We start from the raw sequence: 24,204 nt of genomic DNA, 5'->3' as shown, positions 1-24,204 counted from the left end.
CCTTACTTTCTGCCTTGACATGAGTAAGAAAATAAAAAGGAAATGAAAGAGACCACCTCCTCACAACAGTGGGAGTGAGCTCCGTCCTCTGGGGGACCGAGCAATACGTCTGTGCTGGTTGCGGAAGCTTTCTGGCATCTGCTCAGTGTTCCAACGCGACAGCTAATTCTGTTACAGGAGGTATAAACAGTTCCATTCTGCATCCTTATCGCGAACACAGACCCAGGACGTCGGCCGCTATCGTCATCGTTGTATAACACTTCGGATGCAACAGACAAAGACGAGGCAACAGAGAGGAGAGAGAGGGTGTGTAGGATGTGTTGGGAGAACAGAGCACGGTGATACATTGCTGATGAATATTTTAAAGGGTCCCCTGTTTGGTGAAGAGGAAATAAAATGAAAACACTAGTACAGCTGAAGTGGGAGGATCTTAAGAAATCAGGACATGGGGACACACTGAGTTATTCCCAAAGAGTTTAGAGTTTTTGTTCTTCGTGTTTCAAAAGGCAATTTCACCGTCATTTCTGTAGTTAAGCCTGTGCACTTATTGCACTGTGAAACTGCATACCTCTTTCATACATAGAATTATCAAATTCTGTTTTACATATTTGAAAAATAAAAATTTGTGGCATCACTGTTTCTGAATTCCATTATGACATATGAAGTTGCCGACTAGTCTCTACAATGATGCACAATCTATTCTGTTCTGTGTTTACAAACCATCTGACGCATCAGGAAATGATATAGTGTGAGTGTAGTCTAAAAAGTAAGGATCTCTCAGCCTCTGCTGAATTGATTCTATCTGTCTCTTGACACTGAACATAATGAAGTAGCAATATTTAAATTGCCGGAGCACCCCTTTAACATCAGTTATATCCATGGCAACAACCCTTGGCCATGGAGGCAACAGGCTGGATAATTTCTTTGCTTTAAATATGCTGGAGGAGATGTTCGGATTACGAAGGATTTATGTTGCAGTCAAGTGATGAAACATGATGGCACTCAACAAAGATAACCTTAATACACACAATAAATCAACACAACAGTAATAGTACATTTAAAATTTTAATATACAGTTTTCAAGATAAAGTTCTTTGATAACCAAAGGGACAGTCATTTGGCTATATAAAAAGCTATTTAGAAACCAGTGACTAGACTTAGAGACAATAGTGGTCGTGTGCTTACATTTCCAGGTATCAAATACAGACACAACTTGCTGAGAGTGAAGAGGATACTCACAAAATTCTGAATAAAAGTCTCACTGACTGATTTACAAGAATCACTTCATCAATAGTTTGAACCACGTTACTACACACTGAGCCATTTAGAATGAGCTATACTCCCAGAAAAATGCAGAAAAAAATAATCAGTTTCAGGAGGTCAGTTTACACTTCACACTCGCATCATGAAACAGGTGGGAAATCCAGACTCCAGTAAGATCGCTGGACGACATAAAACAAACTCTTGAAATGATTTAATGGTAGAAATTGGGCTAGTGCAAGGGCACATAAACTGAGCTCCCTGAACAAGTCAGCCCACAATAGCCTGATAGTGATCAAGAAGAGTTGGCTGCAGGGCATTGTGTTGCAGTAGTGCTGTTTTTGCCAATTTCCTCTATTAAGTTGAAGAACTGCAGCCAAGCAGAGGCTACATCCACCTGGAGCTCATAAACTGTAGTTCGTTAAAGCCAAAGGGTTGCTGCCTTTAGCCCTGGCAGGAAAAAAAAAAAAAACACCCTTTATCCACAGTTTCTCACTATGCGTATATATTTTTAGTATGACTGGCCCTGGGTGCTGTCAAACCTTTTGTGATTTATGTTTTGTAGTAAAATTCTTCTCCCTATATTGATGGAGCCGAGGGCAAACTGACCTCCACGCTGAGAGAGACACCCAGAGATAGTGTGCTACTACCACAAGAGCACAAGAGACAGAGAGAAGATGTTTGGCAGTGCAGAATCGTATGCAAAGGATTCATCGCAATATACAGTATACCAATGAACATCACACCTGGGTCATCACAGAGTGCACCACTATTCATTTTAGTTATAATTATGTAAAGCTATTGGATTTTTCATTAAGTTTAACAAGCAAAATAAAGACTGCCATAATACCATATGTACTAAATGTTTAGGCTGTTGAGTTTTCAGTATAACTTCAGTTACCTGCATTGTAATAGTGATTTAAACCTTGTTTTGACCCAGATCTGATTGGTAGGATTAAGAAAACAGATTTACAGTACAATACACTTGTAAATTTATACACTGTGAAAAACATTTCATTGGTTCTCCTTAAAAACTCAAGTACTGAAACTGCAAAAGGCATTAGAGGTCAAGAAACAAGACATTTTTGGCCCTGTACAATTCATCCTTGAAGCCCCACCCCCCTTTAGTTACTGTTACGCCTGTAAAGCTTTCTATTCTCACATGGCACATATGCAGTTTACAACGATAACAGAGGCAGATTTATCACTCCACATCCTTAGTAATTATTGAGACAATGGGTCCTTCATTTCAGACAGAGGTGGACAAAAGAAGCCTCTCATTTCTAGCTGGAGAATGTCCGTTTTACCAGCTGAAATAACTAGCTAGCTAGCTAGCTAACTAAGCTAACATTAGCAACGTGAGTTGGTTGAAAATGCTGTTGACGCAGCTGACTTTTCAATCTTTCTGCCTGACTCATTTAAAATGAGAACCCTGTAAGAGGGGTCTTAAGTATGCACTTGATGGCTACATACATAATATCATGCTAAAAGACGGAGGCTAAAGTTGCATGTCGCTGGCATAAAGTCAGCATTCTCACCAGAAATGCCGTGCCTAGTTACGGTTGCTAGAGTTGTGGTTGGACAATCGCTGTTTGGGGAGGGGTTTTGTGAACAGTCAATTGTAGTCTTCCCTTCCAGATAATTTACACACTTGTGGTAGCTCTTTGTTTAACAGTTCAGGAACTGAAATAAATAACTTGAACTTTCTATTTACTATAAACTATACATTGATTAAGCCTATTGGTCGAAATATACAATTCCCCTTATAATTACAATCCAGCAGTTGTATTTACAATGTAATTATGCAGTATTGACACTTTTTTGTAATTGTAATTTAATATGTTGTAATTACTTAGTAAATGATTGATGATTACTGTCCCTGTTAATGTGTTACATAACATAACTACCAGTAATTATATTTCTGTACCAATGTAATAATACAAATATGTGCATACTAGTAAATTATTGCATTTATTGAATGTTAATTACAAGTAATCAGCTTTTCATTTATCAGTCATTGCAAACACTGAGTAATTACTACACTGTAAAATAAAGTGCTACCATACTTGTAAGTGTCAAACAACCAGTCACTAATACTAAAGGCAGTATTTATCAAAGATTCATGCAATCACTAAACTGTGTCTATGGCAGCTCAGTGAAATTCTACATTGATTTTTCTTCTTCGTTCCCACCATTGTTCATGTATTCCACCGACAACTGTTATCTGTCTTCTTGACCAAAAATATAGTACGCAGCTCAATTACTTGTGATTCCAAGTCGAACCGATGGATTGGTTGTTTACAGCGCATTCATCATAAGAGCACCAAAGAAAGTGTACAGTATATATACAGCCCAAAGTGTAAGGCGTAACATGATACAACAGTGTAGTGCAGATATTTATTTTCAGTGTCCAGTCCATGCTGAGTCCATACCTTTTAATTATATTCCACGGTGTTATGTTCCATTACATTTCACTCTATTCATATTTACTCCATTCGATTTAATCTGTAGTGTTTCATTCGATTCCATTCCACTCCATTGACCTCTAATTTGATTTCAATTAGTCTATTCTGAACCTTTTAATTCCGCTCAAGTCCGTGTTTATGTACCTCTGAGACCAGCCCAGTTATGTTTGAGTCACCTGGATATTTTTCAATATACAGTGTAAGTGTTATTGTGTACATTTGGATTCTCCAGTCATCTCTCCTGTCTGTGTTTTTCTCTTGAAAACGGTCATTACTGCAGATGCCCTGCGCTAGTTTAATTATCGTAAGACTTGATCCCATGTGTGCAGCATTACACAAACTGTCCATTTACAGCTCATGTAAATTGAGTCCTGTATTTCTATAGGCAGTGTCAGCCCACACGTTTAGCTAGATGCTGTATATGAAATATTATACAAGGTTGCACTCCATGATTAATTAGCCAAGTCTCCATAATTGCAACAGTGACACATTTAGAAGGTGATTGGCATTGATTATGTCTCCTTTAAGATATACAGTACAGTTTCCCATACATTAATATTATTTATGGGGGCCAAATACACTTATCATCACAGACGGGTTTGGTAACTTTAACAGAAAATATTGTCACATATTCTGTACAATCATGTACTGTACATTGTACAGTATACATATTATTATCTTTGCCACTCATAACATTAGGGCCTGTGGGAAACCGTTTTGTGTAATCTAAATACATGATGAACCTGATTTAACCTCTTGTGAAGAACCACACATAAGACAGGTTAAGAGGCCTCCCAACTGTCATAAGATATTTAGGCATAGAAGGTCTACAGCAGAGGTCTGTAACTTTTAAAGGTTTCAGGCAGGGTTATGTACTGACCCTATTTTAAGAGCACCCCAGGGCATGAGTGAAAGAAGATTTAGCTTTTTGTTAGCTTTCCTGGGAAATTAGGGTAATATAGTACTGCAAATGTAGTTAGGAATGAAAGTTGAAGATGTAGGACACTGGCTGAATGTGATTATTCAGTGTCCAACTTCTTTCATGCACCCATTTAAAAATGTGACTAGACTAGGTAAGGCAAATCTCTCCTAGCTGAGTCTGCCAAAGACTAATAGCAGGCTAGTGAAATCTCCATCCCTGATGAGGAATATCAGTTTAGCAGTTGGAGCCAGCAGGTGTGTAGTTACTCAGCTCCCTGCGGATGGTGCTGAACGGCGACAGCTCCAGCTCGGTGGTACACTCGTGTTCGTTATCATCACTGGCAGTGGCTGAGGAGGGCTCATGGTTACAGCAGCAGCAACAGCAGCAGTCCAGGAAGGCCCTGCCCAGCGGGCGACACAGGAGAAGCAGCAGTGCCGGCGTCACAGCGGCCCGACAGAAGAGCAGCAGCTGGGAGAGAAGATGGAGCACAGACATGGTGTGCTCAGGAACACCAGCCGCCATGTACGCAGAAACTATGTTGCAGATGTTCTCAGGCACCACGCACGCACCGTAGACAATTGCTAGCGCCACAACGGTGCAGTTCATCTGGCTCTCCAGCCGGATCTGCTTCTTGTTACTGCGCACGCTGGCCTGCTCTGCACGCCGGATCTTGCGTGCGGTCACCAAGGAGCACCCAATGGTGAAGAGGGTAGGGAGGCAAAAGTAGCAGCCGAAGCACCACCACAGCCGAGCGCCCTCATAGGTCAAGCCCAGAACGTAGAGCATGTCAGGAAGTGAGGTGGATATCCTGATAATACAGCGTTCAACAGGAGGCTCGTCTGGGATTCCTGTGTCCTCTGCCACCAGCTGTCTGATGAGGAGCTCTGGGAGGGCCAATAGGAGAGCACCAATCCAGATGACAGCTAGCTTAGCGGTAGTGGAGGTGCAATTCTCGATCATCTCGTAGTACATCTGGACGTTGGTGGCTGCACGGAAGCGGTCGATGCACAGAGCGCACAGGGTGAAGGTGGTCACACCAAGGGAGGCCACCTGAGGGAACACACAAAGACAAATTCTTACATCATTCATCAGAATCAGTCCTTTTTTGTCATTGTGTACAATGCATGTACAATAATTTACTTGATTGAATCATAGTGCCTCAAGAATGCTGTTTATATCATAAAACTCTATGTATGAAGCGGCACAGGACTGTAGGCAAGAATAATAGAGAAAAAAGTGAGCATTAGAGCTTGTGCTAATAAAAGCCTCATAGAGATAATCTACAATCAACGGCCAGATGGGCTGAGCTTTTCGTGGTTGTCTGTTCCCCAGTGTTAAAGGAATACAATAATAACAAGGAACTGACAAAATTATCTCCAGTGTAGAAAATATCGGACTGCAGAATCTTAAGGAAGGACTGCCGTGAAGTAAATAAATAGATTCCCTTGCATCACACACAAACAAAGGCCTTTCCACAAGTTGATAAGTCAGCCACCACCACGTAAATAAACAACAGGGCACACAGCAATGGCCTTTCGGTGCAGCTCACACTGGTGTAATTACAAGCAGTGGAGTACAATGGCAGGCTGTAAGCTGCTATTAACACTGTGTAGCATCCCTGAATGTGTGTATGTGAGAAAAGAGAAAGCACAGACAGACAGAAATAGGGACCACACAGACACGCAGGAGCAAGGGAGTGACAGAATGGATTAAAAGCATTGCACTCTTTATTCTAACGTATTTTTGCACCTCTTGTTCAATGAGTTTTACTAATTAACACATTTCCTAAACATTCCCATTTTCTGGTAAAGTTTCACTTAAAGCATTCATGTAATTAAGCTAATTGCCTGCCATTGCCTCCACATTCTCGATGTAAAATCCTCAAATTGTCAGAGAGCTCACAAATTTCCTCAGCATGTGAAAGCATCTGTTGGATTAGCAGTCATTTTGGCCGAGTGTGCACACCCTGAAAAACATTCCTCTGCAGCTGAGTGTGTGTGTACGTGTGTGTGTGTGTGTGTGTGTGTGTGTGTGTGTGTGTGTACGTGTGTGTGTGTGTGTGTGTGTGTGTGTGTGTGTGGTGTTATGTGTGTGTACGTGTGTGTGTGTGTGTGTGTGTGGTGTTGTGTGTGTGTACGTGTGTGTGTGTGTGTGTGTGTGTGTGTGTGTGTGTGTGTGTGTGTGTGTGTGTGGATGTCTGTCCTTACATGAACCAGTTCCTTCTATGATTTTGCCTCCAGAACTAAAATCTGCCAGAACAGCCACTGATCCCCCCCATCCTGTCTCATCTTGCTTACCTTTCTCCCTCTGACTCTCACTAATCTCTCCTCTTTTGAACTCTCCCTTCTCTCCTCACCCTCTTCCCCCCCTTTTATACATCCTTCCTTCCTTTCCTTCTTCCTTGCCTCCCTTCATATCAAATTTAATTACAACAGCTAGCTTCCGAGATGGCCCCAGTGAGCCACAGCTTTAGTGCTCCAAACACATACTTCCTGGACAGATATAGATGTACACGGCAAGATGTTCTGTGTATCTAGGCCTTACACACACACACACACACACACACACACACACACACACACACACACACACACACACACACACACACACACAGACACACTGACTCTCTGACACACATGGTTGCCTATCCAGACTAATGAAGGAAACAGCGAGGGGTAAGTGGGGTAGATAAACCATCAACACGCTTCAGCGCTCTGGACGGTAACTGTGATCAATGTGACTGTGTTCTGGACCCTGGCGTTTTTTTATCTGCCACTACACTACAATCTTGTAACTATCATTGTGGTGAATTGTTAATTGTTTAAAAATTCGGACAAAGCAGAACAATAATTATTCATTAGCTTTTTAAGCAATGCTTACCCCCCCCCTCCCCCAGAGCAACCTGGAATATATTTAAGCCAAGCATGTTTATGTGAGTGGTTACTTCACACTCTTGACTGATTAATCCTTTAGGTGCTTTGGGCAGGTTGTCAAAATGTTGAGTGCACTTGGCAGATGTTGTCATCTTACACTCAGGTACCCATGCTTGGAAAGCCAGGCACCAAAAATCTAATCATCAATGTCTGCTCATGTTAAATTCAAGGATTGGCATTTGTTTTGGATTGCACAAGCAACAAAAATGTTGGATCAAAGGACGACACTTTGTTAAAACTGTCCAAAAAACAGCTTACTTCTGAGTGTGTTGGATCACTTGTACTGTAACTGAGCAGCAAATCAAACATTCAAGGCATTAATGCATGTAGGCCTTGCAGTAGACACACTCATTTTACCACTATCTGACACGTCGTAAACATAGTGAATTGTTTACGACATAGAGTTTAAACTGATGGCACCTTGACCCAGGGAATAATATCAAATTCCTATCCAATTTATAATATCTAGAAATATATATTTAATGTCTTTTGTGTAATATCCATGAAGAGATGAGTGTCAGTCTGGAGCTGTTATGGCACTAAAGTTTAAACAGGATTTTGTCAGCCTCTCCTCATCTCCACTATAAATAAAATACAATAATTCTGATACAGACCCACAGCAATTATGCTCACTTCATTCTCTGACTCATCTGTCCATGTGGATACCATTCACTAAAATGACTCTCTGCTATTTATTTCTACATCCAACTACACAGCTAACACACTATAACGCTGTGTTAGAAATATATTTTAGTGTTTTAATGGAGAACAATGAGGTGTTTTTGACAGCTGGTTCTTATCAGTTACCAGTTAAAAAAATCTTTTTAATTGGCCCCTGTAGATTGGCCCTACATACATCCCTAGAAAATAAAGTTATTTATTCTAATTATAAGTTAACTAAGTTAAAGATGCATCATATTGTGACCCACTTCTTTATCTGTAAACATGTACACCAAGCACACCTGTATTCCCATATGTGGTGGCTTTAAGTGAACACACATACAAAAATACCCATCCAGTACACATGGACAGGTGCTTGCACATAGTGAATATTTCATGGCTTGAACAACACAGCTGGAACGGCTTTAAAGGCAGTCATGAAGGAACCCGGAAACCCAGCTTTGATCAGCGTGTTGGGGTGGAGAGCAAGGGCAGGATGAACAAGCATAGCTTTGTACTAGAGAGGAGATGAGAAAGAGTCCAAGAGTCAGGCCTGGTGGGGTGATGAAATGTGTGCATTTGTGGAAGGGGGTTATGTAAATGAGTGACGGAGAAACAGGGACAGAAGAATGGCAAAAGGAAAAGAGTGGGAGAGAGAAAGAAAGAAAGAATGAATGGAAGAAAGAAAGAAAGAAAGAAATTAATGAATAAAAGACAATAGCAGCAGAACACATCAGTGAGTAAGAGACAGTCCAAAGTGACAGGAAGAGAGAAATAAGCCACGACAGCTTCAGAATGATTAACAATGTTAATGTGGCATTTCTTCCAAATAGCTGCTTTGACCCTGTCATGTTCATTTACCTGCTGGCAACATGACAGGCCTGTTCACCTCGGGGCTGGAAATGTGGCTCCTAAAATATTATCATTTAAATCTTACTACTTATTTAAAACAGTCATTTTGGGAAATACGCTGATTTGCTCTCTTGTTGAGAGTTAGATGAGAATATACTACTTTCACATCTGTACGGTAAATAGCAACTCACTTATTAACAAGTCATATCTCACATTTTTTGTTGTGGTGTTATATAAAGTAAAGTATAAGTATAAAGTGTTGTTTTTAAACTGTTTTTGTATATATTTTGTTACTTTTGGACTGAGCCAGGCTAACTGCTTTATGCTAAGCTAAGCTAACTGGCTGTAGCTGCATATTAATTTTGACATGAGAGTGGTTTTTCTGATCTAACGCTCGGCAAGAGAATAAATATGTGTATTTCCCAAAATGTTGACGTATTCAAAACAAAAACTGTTGTTGAAAAATGACCTCTCAAACAGATGATATACAGCTTGTGAAGTACCGTTTTTCCGCTTCATATTATACATTTCTTCTCAACCTTGGACTTCAAGGACAAAAAAAAAAACTAACATAAAAAGGCCTTTCATCCACAACACATGTCTGACCGTCTATCTGCGCAGCAGGTGACAAAGACATTTTCCCCTGGTGCTGTTTTTAATAACGGCCCATTAACGTCCTGATTAAAGGTCCTGTGAGCTGGTGGCACAAAGGCCTCATCTTATTAATTGGGTTTTAACAAGGACTGGTGGAGCCTGTGCAGCCATACTGTGACTACAGCCACTGTCAGAGGTAATGGTTATCAAGTGATGAATGGGCTAATGTGGAGACACAACAACAACACACACACACACACATAGCAGTACAGCATACAGTCTTATAGCAATGAGCCAGGGAGACAACGGGTTATTCTAGCTGCAGTCCTATTTCTAGATTAGATGTGTGACCCAGTGCAGGCTCCAGCAGACCATAACTCTAACCACAGAGACCCTGTCACTGACAGCCACCATCCGTCTAACAGCTGGGCTGTGTGTCTGGGAGAGACAGAAAACTGATTTATGTGAGCATACACACACAGTTGTGGGTATGTTTGTCTATGCACGTCCACATTAATGCAAAAATGATTACAGTTCGTAATTCATTGTGGGTGGGTGTATATGAGTACAAGTGTGGATGGTGCATACATTTTGTTACAGTATATATTGTTTGTATTGTGTTGTACTCCTGCCCTATTCTTTTCTATTCTAGCTTGACAAAAACATTCTCAACACAAATTGCACTTGATGTATCCAAAGGGTTCAACAAAGCTTTTTAGTAGATGTTCAGGAGCTTTCAGAGCTTCCTCAGCAGATGGAGTTGTTGCCCAGTTGTCATGGAATTGTAGATGTTGACTACTTTAAAGGAATAGATTAACAGATGAGAAGATTGACACCATTCACATATCTGTACAGTAAATATAAAGCTGGAGCCAGCAGCCTGTTAGCTTAGCTTCGCACAAAGACTAAAAACGGGGAAACAGCTAGCCAAAGGCAACAAAATCCACCTTTCAGCACCTCTAAAGCTTACTTATTAACACGTCATATCTGTTTAATCTGTATAAAAACAGAAGTGTAAAACGGCAAGTTGTACTTTTGCGCCAGACTATTTCATGGCCAGACACAGAAACTTCCTGGAGGCATGTCGTCATCGTGAGGTTGCCACGCAACCTGCTGGGGACGATTGTGTGATGTGATCGAAAGCTCCAGAATGGACCTAGTGCAAAGATTGTCTAGTGTTTCCAAGGTAAAGTATGAACTTTCAGTCAATTCTGTTCTATTCTATCCCATGAACAAAAGGAACAGTCTCTACCAGCCGGGAACAGATACCATAGAATTCACAAATAAGTAGGGCGAGCACTCACAAATCTTCATCTCTCTTTCTTTTTTTTCTTCAATTACATTAATAGCAACCATCCAACAGTGTTCTACTCTAGTCTGTTGCTTTCTGCCTTTTACAGTCAAATACAGCGTTTCTTCTGCACAATACATTTATTTTCCATTAAATCACATCCTGACCTGTGGCAGATTTCCCACTGGACATTAAACGATTAAAAATTAGTTCTGCTCTCAGTGTACAGTAGTTGACGGTCCAATCCTAGTCTAAAAGTATTATGCTGGAGGCAATACAAAATGCAGTAACTTTCATATTCTCTTCTATTCTATTCTATTAAGGCTGGCTACAGGCCGGTCGGTTCCGCGTTAAACTTAAACTGATACGCTGTTCATTTTCTTTTGGCCAACACACCTAATCAAAAATGGTAATCATCTAATGAATATTTCATATTTACATGGATAATTATCAATTTGTCTAATTGCATCCAACAGCAAGACTAATCTTTGCTTCATGCTGTTGTGTGATCTTGTCTAATCATTCAAAACACAATATCTACTCATCCACGGACAATGAGCTGACTGAATGGACTCACCATCATGCATTATGTAGAGCCACTAATTATATACTCTGAATAGTTTACATATCTTCCAATTAACTATCATTTGCGTGTCTGATAGACGGGCTGAGAAACGGGGAGGGCATGAGTGTGTGTACTTACTTTGTGTTAATGTGTTATGTCTATACTTTAACTGTATGTGTGCATTTAGCGTATAAGCACAAATGTGTGCCAAATTGCTTCCATAGTGTGTGTGTGTGTGTGTGTGTGTGTGTGTGTGTGTGTGTGTGTGTGTGTCGTGTGTCTTCCCCCTGAGGCTTGCTTCTAATCACAGATAGCTGATGCAGAGAGAGGAAGGGAGAGAGGGAGGGAGAACAGCCATGGGCAGTGATCAGTGCAGAGAAGGCCATCCCAACCATCTGGAGGATCAGCACACCCTACTGACTTTGTGCATGTGTATGTGTGCGACTATAGGCTAGATAGACAGACAGACAGACATGGTGATGGATGCATATAACTGTATATATATTGTTATATATATAGTAAGAGACTGGAGCTTTTCTCGTATACTCTCTTGATATAAGAAGGGGGTGGAAATCTCAGTGATAGTGATTGTAATTAATGTATATATGGTGATTGGGGAAGTTAGTATTTCGTATTATTCGTATCGTTAGTATTTATAGGAACATCAGAGAGAAAACTCTCTGGACGTGTTTGGACGTGAGCTCTCCTGGTCTTGTGAAATGGCCACATATTTCCTGGATGTTACACAATCATGCACGAAACTGAATTCGTATTTCTGATTACAAACTTGAAAGTGTGCGTGTGTGTGTGTGTATTTGTGTGTGTGTAAGTGCATGTGCCAGGTGGAACAGTGAATGTGTCAAGCTGATGTATTCCCTGCCATTACCACCAATTTCAACACAATACATGGGTCTACCTCTGACCCTCTGTGGCTCTATGTAGCCCTCCTTCTCTCCTTCTCTCCCCCAATCTATTGCTCTTTCACTTTCCTCAGCCTCTCTATTGCTCTGCTTCAATAGTCTGTGTCTCCCTCTCTCTCTCTCTGCCTGCTGAAGCCCACTGTACCATAGCAAAGACAGCCTACAGTTTCTGACTGCAGGCCATTGTACAGCACAGTAGAAGCCCAATGTATACAACACGAGGCACAAACACTAAAGGATTCACCAGACAGTTAATATGGTATTAGATTTTGACTAAAGGGTTACTTAGAACTTCCGTCATTTTAGTACACTCTTTAAGCAATAACATTTGCACCTAAAGATAACGTCCTTTTTTATAAGCAGTGACATATATTATTACCAAATTTGTACTATATTTTCTAATTAGAAAACACATTTTTGCACGTGTACTATCAATCAATACAAGCCATTATATTTCAAACTAGATAGCATATGGTAACAGTGATATGGCAGGACTGTTAGTGGAATTGCCAATATACCACTAAGGAGACAATGAGTCTCTAGAGAGTTGCTAGATTTATGTCCCATGATGGAGATTTGCAATTAGCTGTAAATCAGGTTTAAAGAAAGGTGTGAACACAGCCATCTTTGTCTACTAATGGTAGTAGTCATTAATAATTCAGAGACATTCATGATAACCATAGAAACAGTGTTTTTACAAATCTGACAAAATGCCTTATAATTCTATATATCGCATTATAAATAACATATACATACTTTTAAAAGTATGCCTACACATTCTTTACATACGTTATGCATAGATGTAGGTAGGTATCACATTATTTAACAACCAGATGTGTGTTGTCCATCTCATTTACTAGCATCATTATTACACTTCTTATATACTATCCTGTTACTTGTGAACACCTGTGTTTTTATGGTGCTGAACAATAAACATAGCCGTTTGGCATCAACCAATAAAGAGCAAAGTTGCATAAAAAATACACAATTTTATATTACTATTAGAGCTTAACATTCTTGCCAAACTGATTCATACAATAAGCATCTCTTTATTCAGGTGTAATTAGCCAAAAAGTTGTTTTAAATCCCTGCTTTACCGCAGAACACTTCTGAATAAACCTGTAGAAATGACTCATCCCCCCTCTGGCTTATGAAATGCTTACTGCACTGGTTATTTGTTAATTTAGCCTACTTTCAAGTCTTATTCTAATCAACTGCCAGGTACAAAAACCCAATTATTGCCCATTAGTTTTGCCTGAATTTTATGCTCTGCATTACTGCCTAGAGGGGTTGTCTGCAATGACAGCAGCATGTAACAGGAGCGTATCTGAAATAATGCAGGCTGGCTGTAACCCACATCTTTATTTTGTGCAGTCTTTCCTACTGCCACATTTTCTCACATCTCACACCTAAAATTGCTTTCTCTTTGAGGTTTGGACGATTCCACGCTCTACAAAACACTGAATAAAACAAGGGTTACTGAAGGCAGCACAATGGGAGACTCCACTCTCAGGGGACGGTGATGCATTATCTATACCACCTTATGATTATGCATGCATGGATACTGAAGTTGGGTTTAATGTTTGTGTGAGAGTGTGTGGGTGTGTAGATTCAAGCATGTGTGACTATGTGTGTCTTTATTTCAGGCCAAATGTTGATATTCCCCATGAGTGAATTTGGGTTAAGTGAAGAATGAAGTCACTTCATAGGGTGTGTGTGTGTGTGTGTGTGTGTGTGTGTGTGTATGTGTGTGTGTGTGTGTGTGTGTGTGTGTGTGTGTTTCCAAGGGAGAGAGTGAACCCCAGGCTGCATTACTCAAGGCCTGTGTCATGTGCCACACACACACACACACACACACACACACACACACACACACACACACACACACACACACACACACACACTGTGCATGAAGAATAGCCATTTGGTATATGCACTGTCAGTAGGTTATTAAAATGATTAAATAATATCCTGTGGTCCTTGGGCAGCTCATATGTAATAACACAGTGAGGGGCCGTATCTCCCTCTTATCCCTCAATCATTAATACTATACTAATACTGTATGCACTCACAAGGTGTTTGCAAAGTATGTGGTCAGTGAGGACAAAGCCTGGCAGCAAGATTGCAGAAAAGAATGGAAGATGGTGCAAATGCAAGCAATCTCTGCTTGGTAGCAATTTTGAAGCATATAGGCTGCTCCTATACTCAAACTGTACCCGCTTTCATGTGAATATGAGCAGACTTGGTTGTGACTCGAAACCATATTTGTATTTCTCTAGTTGTAACCTATTTTCATGCGGAATTAGTGGTATGATTTTTTAACTGAGAGGCTACATACCATACAACATCAGACTCTCTCTCTCCCCTGACACCTGAGTTTGATTACACTTGCTGTCCTCTTTTTGCTGCACCGTACAGCATCTCAGACGCCACCCATACTGTAGGTTCATTGCTTACAATCTGGTTAGAAGCTTAATTTATGATGTATTTGGGTTAAGATAAACCCTTTTAAAATAATGTGTGCTGTCCACCCTCTTTGTCCCTCCTTCAGCAAGGTTGTGACAATGGCCATTCAAAACAAGCTTAAGAGCCCTGAGCTGGAAACCCCTGTTTTATACAAAAGGCATTCACCTTGCTGGTGAATCAGACACTTGTGTAATTGCAGTGCGCACACAAAGGGAAAGGTATCAAAACGGTGTGAACAACCAGGCTGGCATCTATCCACTCCTCATGAACATGAACAGAAAAACAGAAAAACAAGGAGAGAGAGTAATGTAGGAGAAGGAATAGGTTACATATAATGTGTTTTATCAACTGTATAGAGTGAAAGCAACAGGAGAAGAGTATGTTAGAGTGAATGGGAGATCCTACATCCTGGTGTGTGTTTATGTGTGGGTATGTGTGTGATGTCTCCACCCCTTGAGGGCTAGGTGAGGCTGTCTCTCTCCAGTAGCAGGTGTACAAGTGACAAATAGCGTCTCCTTGTTATTGGCTGAGGTGACATCCTATAGCCATGCATGTGTTCTTTCTGGCCAGTCAGGGCTTAAAAAACTGAAACCCAACTCTTTAAGTCCATTTGGACAACAAGAGTGTGAAACTTCATTTTGGTAGCACAGTCTAACAGATTGATACTGTCACTATAGAGGTGTGATCACGTTCAGCCGAGGTGGACGATGGTTGAGCCCCAACTGTCATCTGTCATCCCTGCAGAAGGCTATGCTGCCCCTAGGCATTGCTTCAAAACTCCTCTACATTATGTAATAATTGTCTGATATATTTCAGAGCAGAGTAAAATGCAAGATATAATAAAATAAATTTACCTCCACATAGGGCACCACTTTGCAGGTGAATTCCCCCAGCAGCCAGGACTTTGTCAGCTCATGAAAAACCACCATGGGCAGGCAGAAGAAGATGAGCACAAAATCCCAGACAGCCAAATTGGCCAGCAGTGAGTTGGAGATGCTCTTCATGTAGTAGTTCTGGCACACGATGCACAGGATGGCAATGTTACCCGCTATCCCCACCAGGAAGATAACCCCGGAGACGCATGTGATCGCGTAAGCGCCGTAAGTCTCACTTGTCACCGGGTAAAAGGGATTCTTGATCTCGTCCCCGAAATCCTGCGAGCTGGGAGGGGTGATCGGCGTGGCGTCCCAGGGGTTCTCCTCTCTGAAAGTGAAGAACTCGGTCCTCCTGGTGAAGAGGTCAAAGGGCAGGTCGGTGGAGGTGAGGGCCACCGGCTTGGGGATGGGTTCCCACGGCGACGCGTGAGGCTGAGCCAAAACCGCTGAGCTTTTGTTCAGCCGGTTTCTCCCCCTCTTCAAGGCTTTCTTCTGCTCGTCTTTTGTGCCTCTCTTGTGCCTGTCGCCCTCCTCGGGTCCCCCTCCTCCGTCTCCCCGGCCTATTGAAGAGAGCTTAGCCGCATTGTAGTGTCCACCTGCTGGCGTCCCCGTACTACTAAAACCGCCATTCAACTTTATCCTTTTATTGTGGTGGCGCATCGGGTCCCAATGTGAGACAGCGTTGGGATCCTCCACGGGTGTCACAGTCCTACTGAAGTCGCGTTTGCTGTGTCCAATTCGCCTCGTTTCTCCTGCAATCACCCTCTTCCAGGGGTGAGTGGAGTTAAGGGGCCCTCGGATAATTGTCCGCTGCGCCTGCAGTTCCGCCGAGGACGCACCTGTGGCGTACCCCGGCGAGAGCACGCGGTCCCAGGCTTTGTTTTGATGACTCTCCCGGAGTGACCCATGTAAAGTCCTTGCAGAGTATGCGCTGGTGTTGCTGTCCTCTTTACTCAGAGCAGCTCGTACTTCTCCATTGTTTCTTAGACATAATAATACATGCGCGTTGGCTAATAACACAAATAACGTCCTAGGCGGCAGAATCAGCATGGTCCAGGAATTATTGAGCGCAGTTTTAATCCTCACAAGTGCCTCTTCATACCTCTGTGGCAGCGCGGGGATACTCATCCATTCAGTCAACACCCATGTTGGAAACAGCACAGTGGGGAGCTCACGGTTTCAAGTAGACAGCTACATTCATGATGTGAGCCCTGCAAACTTGTAGGCTAAGTTATATCCAAATTATCTTGTCTTGCAGTATGCAGTAATCTGCAAATCGCTGCCTCACCCCAGAGTCACTCCCGTTTCCAAAGTCTTGGCATTACCGAGCAGGACAGCGAATCAGAGTCCGGATCCAGAGAGAAAAAAAGCAAAGAGATATGGAGAGGGAATTGCTGCATATCCACGCAAACAATCCGCACAGCATCCAGTTTCCAGCTGTGGGTAATAGCATCTAGAAAAACCGTCTCTCTCTCTCTCTCTCTCTCTCTCTCTCTCTCTCTCTCTCTCTCTCTCTCTCTCTCTCTCTCTCTCTCTCGCTCTCTGTACGTTAGTGCGTTAGTTTGGTGGGTTGGGTCGGCTGGCAGCAGCAGTAGCGTCAATGCGGTGCAGTCCGGGTAAAGCCCACTAGGTTGTGATGCACGGGAGTGGAGAGAGAGTGACAGAGAGGGAAAGAGGAGGGGTGGAAATCGGTCAGTTTCTCGTCCCTTCCTCCTCTGCGTCCAGTGTCTCACCTCCTCTGCTTTCTCCTCGGGTAGGACCGTGCGCTGGAAGAAAATGGACTCCCCTGGCGGCTAACCCCGATCTGTCACTGCTCATCCATCACGGAGCATCCAGCAGTCCCAGAGCACACTACGGCTACAGCCCCTCCTCTCCCCGGCAGACAAGCCAGCCACGCCCAACAGACGTGCTAATAAATATATCACCCAGTTTTATAATGTTACGCACAGGCGGGGCTGTAATATTGACGTTAAATATTCATTTTTATTTAGTTTTAAGGCAAGTAGGAATACAACTGTCAGTGTGGACAGATAGTTGCACTTGTTTCAAATGAAAAGCAACTCACAAAAGAAGTCTGTCATCTAAGATAACTATCTTGATGTGATCTGCCCAGTTCAACTGACAAAGCTACACTGCATAGATGCACTTATTTACCCCAAGGCATCTTTTTTTATTTATGTTAGAAAAACAACATTTCAGACCCAAGATACTTGTAGATTCTATGTAGATTAATTACGCATTGTACTTTTGATTTTACTGCTGCAAAGTTACCTCTTTGTGCCCCCTGAAAACAACTCAACAGCTCTGATGTATATATTTATAATCTTTGTCATGTCCCAGTGTCCCTGTCCAGCTATGCCACCCCTCTGAATCCTTTATGTTCAAACCCAACTTCATCAGTGTGCCAGGCTGCAAGCGCCTTTCTGAGAGTGATCTTCATCTGGTTTCTGGATTGATCTAACTGTAATTGATGTGGACATTGATTGTGGCTTGTACTACAGCTACATCAAATCTGCTCTTCCATAAAAATGATGCTTGAGGTCATTTAATAGGCCTATCAATTAGACATTTGATGATAACCTAAATGCTGTAGGCTTTATTAAGAGGCTATATGAAGTACACCTGCAGACTTGCAATGGTTTTTCTGAAATGCCGTAGAGGTTAGACTTGTATAACTGAGAGGAAACATGTGGTGGCTTCAAGTATAATAATTGTAAAGTGTATTCTGACCCATTGCTGTGATATAATTGCACTTACAGTAAACTAAACTTTGACTCTGTGTCTGCATATGTCAGTACCACTGCATTTTCTTCAATTGTTATTCTTCAATTTAGATAATGACATGTTCTCAAACTATATAGATAGAATAAATAAGATAAAGGTGGCATACAATGATGCACTTAGAATTTTGTTGAAGTGTCCAAGAAGTGGACCAGTGCTAGTCATTTGTTTGTAACGAGTAATGTTCCCACCTTCCATGCTGTGCTGAGAAATCTTATGTACAAATTCAGGTGCCGATTAACAGAGTCAAAGAATACAATTTTAACTGCCTTAACTAACTCTGCACTTAGTGATACCAGATATACTTCCAAACTCTGGAAACACTGGAACACGCATCTGCATATGTTTTAAGTATTGTGCATAACCATCTTTGTGTCTGTATATGTATGTATGTATGTATGTATGTTTTGTATGTTCCCTTTATGTAATATGTGGTAGACAGTATGTCTGTATGTTTTTAATGTTTGTGTGTACCCTTCCTGTAATATGTTATGTGTACTTTTATATCTGGACCTTGAGTCTGTAAATAAAGTTTTATATATATATATATATATATATATATATATATATATATATGTATATATATATATGCAGTGGGGAGAACAAGTATTTGATACACTGCCGATTTTGCAGGTTTTCCTAATTACAAAGCATGTAGAGGTCTGTAATTTTTTATCATAGGTACACTTCAACTGTGAGAGACAGAATCTAAAACAAAAATCCAGAAAATCACATTGTATGATTTTTAAATAATTAATTTGCATTTTATTGCATGACATAAGTATTTGATCACCTACCAACCAGTAAGAATTCCGGCTCTCACAGACCTGTTAGTTTTTCTTTAAGAAGCCCTCCTGTTCTCCACTCATTACCTGTATTAACTGCACCTGTTTGAACTTGGTATCTGTATAAAAGACACCTGTCCACACACTCAATCAAACAGACTCTAACCTCTCCACAATGGCCAAGACCAGAGAGTTGTGTTAGGACATCAGGGATAAAATTGTAGACCTGCACAAGGCTGGGATGGGCTACAGGACAATAGGCAAGCAGCTTGGTGAGAAGGCAACAACTGTTGGCGTAATTATTAGAAAATGGAAGAAGTTCAAGATGACGGTCAATCTCCCTTGGTCTGGGGAGCTGGGACCACAGTCTCAAAGAAAACCATTAGTAACACACTACGCCATCATGGATTAAAATCCTGCAGCGCACGCAAAGTCCCCCTGCTCAAGCCAGCGCATGTCCAGGCCCGTCTGAAGTTTGCCAATGACAATCTGGATGATCCAGAGGAGGAATGGGAGAAGGTCATGTGGTCTGATGAGACAAAAATAGAGCTTTTTGGTCTAAACTCCACTCGCCATGTTTGGAGAAAGAAGAAGGATGATTACAACCCCAAGAACACCATCCCAACCGTGAAGCATGGAGGTGGAAACATCATTCTTTGGGGATGCTTTTCTGCAAAAGGGGACAGGACGACTGCACTGTATTGAGCGGAGGATAGATGGGGCCATGTATTGCGAGATCTTAGCCAACAACCTCCTTCCCTCAGTAAGAGCAATGAAGATGGGTCGTGGCTGCCAGCATGACAACGACCCGAAACACACAGCCAGGGCAACTAAGGAGTGGCTCCATAAGAAGGGTTTCAGCAGAACAAGCAGTGTATCAAATACTTGTTCTCCACTGGGAGAACAAGTATTTGATTCACTGCCGATTTTGCAGGTTTTCCCACTTACAAAGCATGTAGAAGTCTGTAATTTTTTATCATAGGTACTCTTCAACTGTGAGTGACGGAATGTAAAACAAAAATCCAGAAAATCACATTGTACAATTTTTAAGTAATTAATTTGCATTTTATTGCATGACATAAGTATTTGATACATCAGAAAAGCATAACTTAATATTTGGTACAGAAACCTTTGTTTGCAATTACAGAGATCATACGTTTCCTGTAGTTCTTGACCAGGTTTGCACACACTGCAGCAGGGATTTTGGCCCACTCCTCCATACAGACCTTCTCCAGATCCTTCAGATTTTGGGGCTGTCGCTGGGCAATACGGATTTTCAGCTCCCTCCAAAGATTTTCTATTGGGTTCAGGTCTGGAGACTGGCTAGGCCACTCCAGGACCTTGAGATGCTTCTTACAGAGCCACTCCTTAGTTGCCCTGACTGTGTGTTTTGGGTCGTTGTCATGCTGGAAGACCCAGCCACGACCCATCTTCAATGCTCTTACTGAGGGAAGGAGGTTGTTGGCCAAGATCTCGCGATGCATGGCCCCATCCATCCTCCCCTCAATATGGTGCAGTCATCCTGTCCCCTTTGCAGAAAAGCATCCCCAAAGAATGATGTTTCCACCTCCATGCTTCACGGTTGGGATGGTGTTCTTGGGGTTGTACTCATCCTTCTTCTTCCTCCAAACACGGCGAGTGGAGTTTAGACCAAAAAGCTCTATTTTTGTCTCATCAGACCACATGACCTTCTCCCATTCCTCCTCTGGATCTTCCAGATGGTCATTGGCAAACTTCAGACAGGCCCGGAGATGCGCTGGCTTGAGCAGGGGGACCTTGCGTGCGCTGCAGGATTTTAATCCATGACGGCGTAGTGTGTTACTAATGGTTTTCTTTGAGACTGTGGTCCCAGCTCTCTTCAGGTCACTGACCAGGTCCTGCCGTGTAGTTCTGGGCTGATCCCTCACCTTCCTCATGATCATTGATGCCCCACGAGGTGAGATATTGCATGGAGCCCCAGACCGAGGGAGATTGACCGTCATCTTGAACTTCTTCCATTTTCTAATAATTGCGCCAACAGTTGTTGCCTTCTCAACAAGCTGCTTGCCTATTGTCCTGTAGCCCATCCCAGCCTTGTGCAGGTCTACAATTTTATCCCTGATGTCCTTACACAGCTCTCTGGTCTTGGCCATTGTGGAGAGGTTGGAGTCTGTTTGATTGAGTGTGTGGACAGGTGTCTTTTATACAGGTAACAAATTCAAACAAGTGCAGTTAATACAGGTAATGAATGGAGAACAGGAGGGCTTCTTAAAGAAAAACTAACAGGTCTGTGAGAGCCAGAATTCTTACTGGTTGGTAGGTGATCAAATACTTATGTCATGCAATAAAATGCAAATTAATTATTTAAAAATCATACATTGTGATTTTCTGGATTTTTGTTTTAGATTCCGTCTCTCACAGTTGAAGTGTACCTATGATAAAAATTACAGACCTCTACATGCTTTGTAATTAGGAAAACCTGCAAAATCGGCAGTGTATCAAATACTTGTTCTCCCCCCTGAAAGGGATTCTAAACCAAGGGTGTACTGTGCTTGTACCCCAGGGTGTAACTCTGCTTGGGAAAACGTGGAGTATTGAGATTCCGGAGTAGTAAGCTCAAATCATTTGAAAACACCATGTGGATAAAAAACAATAAATGATTAACATAGAAATTAAAAGTAATGGAATGTAAATGTAAAAAATGTAAATACATGTAAATAAATAATAAATGGCAGCTAAATCAGTGGTTCCCAACCTTTGTAGTCAAACATACCCCCATAGCCCTGTTAGATCAACTCAAAGATCGCTTTATCAAAACTATTCAAGTATTCAATGATATGTGGTGATTAAATACACACAAACACAACCCACAGCCTGTGACTAAATAGTAAGTACTGTATGTCCAGTAGCTCAGTCAATAATTCAAGAGACTCCCATGACTAAATTAAATGAACATTATGTCTCAAGTGCTCTAAGTACTAAGTGAACCTTTTACACTGCTGGAGTCTCAGACCACAAACTGCCATCTGAACCATGTGGGGAAAGGGAAGGCACAGAACATGTTCACACACAACATGAGTGTGCAGACACATATGAGTATTCAACGGTGCAAACATATAAAATCTTTCATATTTGCAGTCATACTTACTTGTGTTTTTGTGTGCATGTTTTGTCCAAAAACATATGCAGAGCGAGACAGAGAGAGGGGAGAGTGAATTGGCAGACATAGCGGACATCTAGCTGGTGACCTTCTATATCAAATAGGTGATTGGAGCCAATTCCAACCAGGGAAGTAAACACACACACACACACACACACACACACACACACACACACACACACACACACACACACACACACACACACACACACACACACACACACACACAGCCAAGTTTCATTAGGGGGGAGACTGAAGATAGATAACTTGAGTTGCTCCTGCCAATCTCTTCACCTTTACCTGGATTCAAGTTAAAAGAAAGAAGTTGTACGTGTAAAGTAGCAACTTGAAAAGTCAGAGAGTGCCATGGGTATATTGGGTTCAATTGATAATCCCTGTGACAAAAGTGAATAAAATATTCGACATAGAGGGGAGAGTATTCTCCATTCTCCATTAAATTTTTTTGATATAAAAATTAGTCTTTTAAATGTGAGCCAATCACGGCAAAGCTTATCACTCAGTAAATGTTGAGCATCCATTGGGGCTTCACAGGTTAAATCCTTCAAATTGTGTATCTGACCTTGGAAATACCACCACAGCAACCTATGGTACAATTTTAATCAGCTGGAAGGCGCAGGGCAACACTCCACATGTAATTATCATGTCTATTGTGTGTGTGTTCCATGGAGACTCTGCTAGTTGGTGTGTGTGGGTGGAGATAAAGAAGAGAGGTTCTCTCACAGATGTACTCATGCATGGAAACACTCAACGGTTCAGACACAGAAGGACATCAAGGGCACACACCATGCGTGTAAACACATGAAACACACACACACACACACACACACACACACACACACACACACACACACACACACACACACACACACACACACACACACACACACAGAAAGTTTTGAGTTTAGTAGGTCATGCAGGCAGCAAGAGAACATGCTAGGACCATGAAGATTTCATGGATTTCACTGTATATGTGCTGTGAGGAAAATAAACATACACACACACACACACGCACACGCGCACGCACACACACACACACACACACACACACACACACACACACACACACACACACACACACACACACACACACCACAACACTGAACCACTATGAATGGACTCGTGCAGTGCAGTGTATAGAGGCTTCAATGAATTATAGAAGCAGTCAGGTTGATTCAATTTGATTACAGTGCAGGAAGCTCTATCGGGGAAACAGTTTTCATACTTTTCACTCATGTAAATTATTTACACTTCCACCTCCCTGTAGTCTTGTCTGCACAAGTTGGTTTTTCAAGCAATCAATAGAATCTTAGAAATTGTATTCACCAGCTAGCCTATAGCTGCAATAAGCAAGACTATGTGACTGTGATATTGTCCTGATGAACTCTCAGGATGAGTGGAAGAGTCTATAACTGAAATTGGAGTTGAGTGATTCTGACATGTTTTGTTCTGCTGCAACCTCAGCCTCTTACAATACTGATACATTGCTAACAGGCTCTGCTATGTAAGAGCAGGCCCACTCACCTGTAGAGCTGAGCAATATGGATTAAACCTTTTTATAATATATAATATTATAGAATAAAATATAAAATAACGATGATTTAAAGATAATTATACTGTTAGCTGATATTTACTTAGTTCCTCTTTAATTGCGAAAAAGGGATTTTTTCTTTAGTCC

The 24,204-nt window shown here is 41.7% G+C and overlaps 1 protein-coding gene across 1 annotated transcript; it reads right to left on the bottom strand.

Moving 5' to 3' along the window:
* Positions 1 to 1,052: 1,052 nt before the first annotated feature.
* gpr37b (G protein-coupled receptor 37b) lies at positions 1,053 to 17,664 on the bottom strand. The gene is made up of 2 exons (XM_078281647.1): positions 15,783 to 17,664; positions 1,053 to 5,697 (listed from the first exon to the last, which is right to left on the bottom strand). Exons 1-2 carry the CDS (start codon positions 16,929 to 16,931, stop codon positions 4,882 to 4,884), a joined length of 1,965 nt encoding a protein of 654 aa, XP_078137773.1. The 5' UTR covers positions 16,932 to 17,664; the 3' UTR covers positions 1,053 to 4,881.
* Positions 17,665 to 24,204: the final 6,540 nt, after the last annotated feature.

Source organism: Sander vitreus, chromosome 23 (assembly GCF_031162955.1).
Source record: "Sander vitreus isolate 19-12246 chromosome 23, sanVit1, whole genome shotgun sequence".
Lineage (NCBI taxonomy): Eukaryota > Metazoa > Chordata > Actinopteri > Perciformes > Percidae > Sander > Sander vitreus.
The sequence above is the reverse complement of the archived record's forward strand: the minus strand, read 5'-3'. Positions and strand labels throughout refer to the sequence as shown.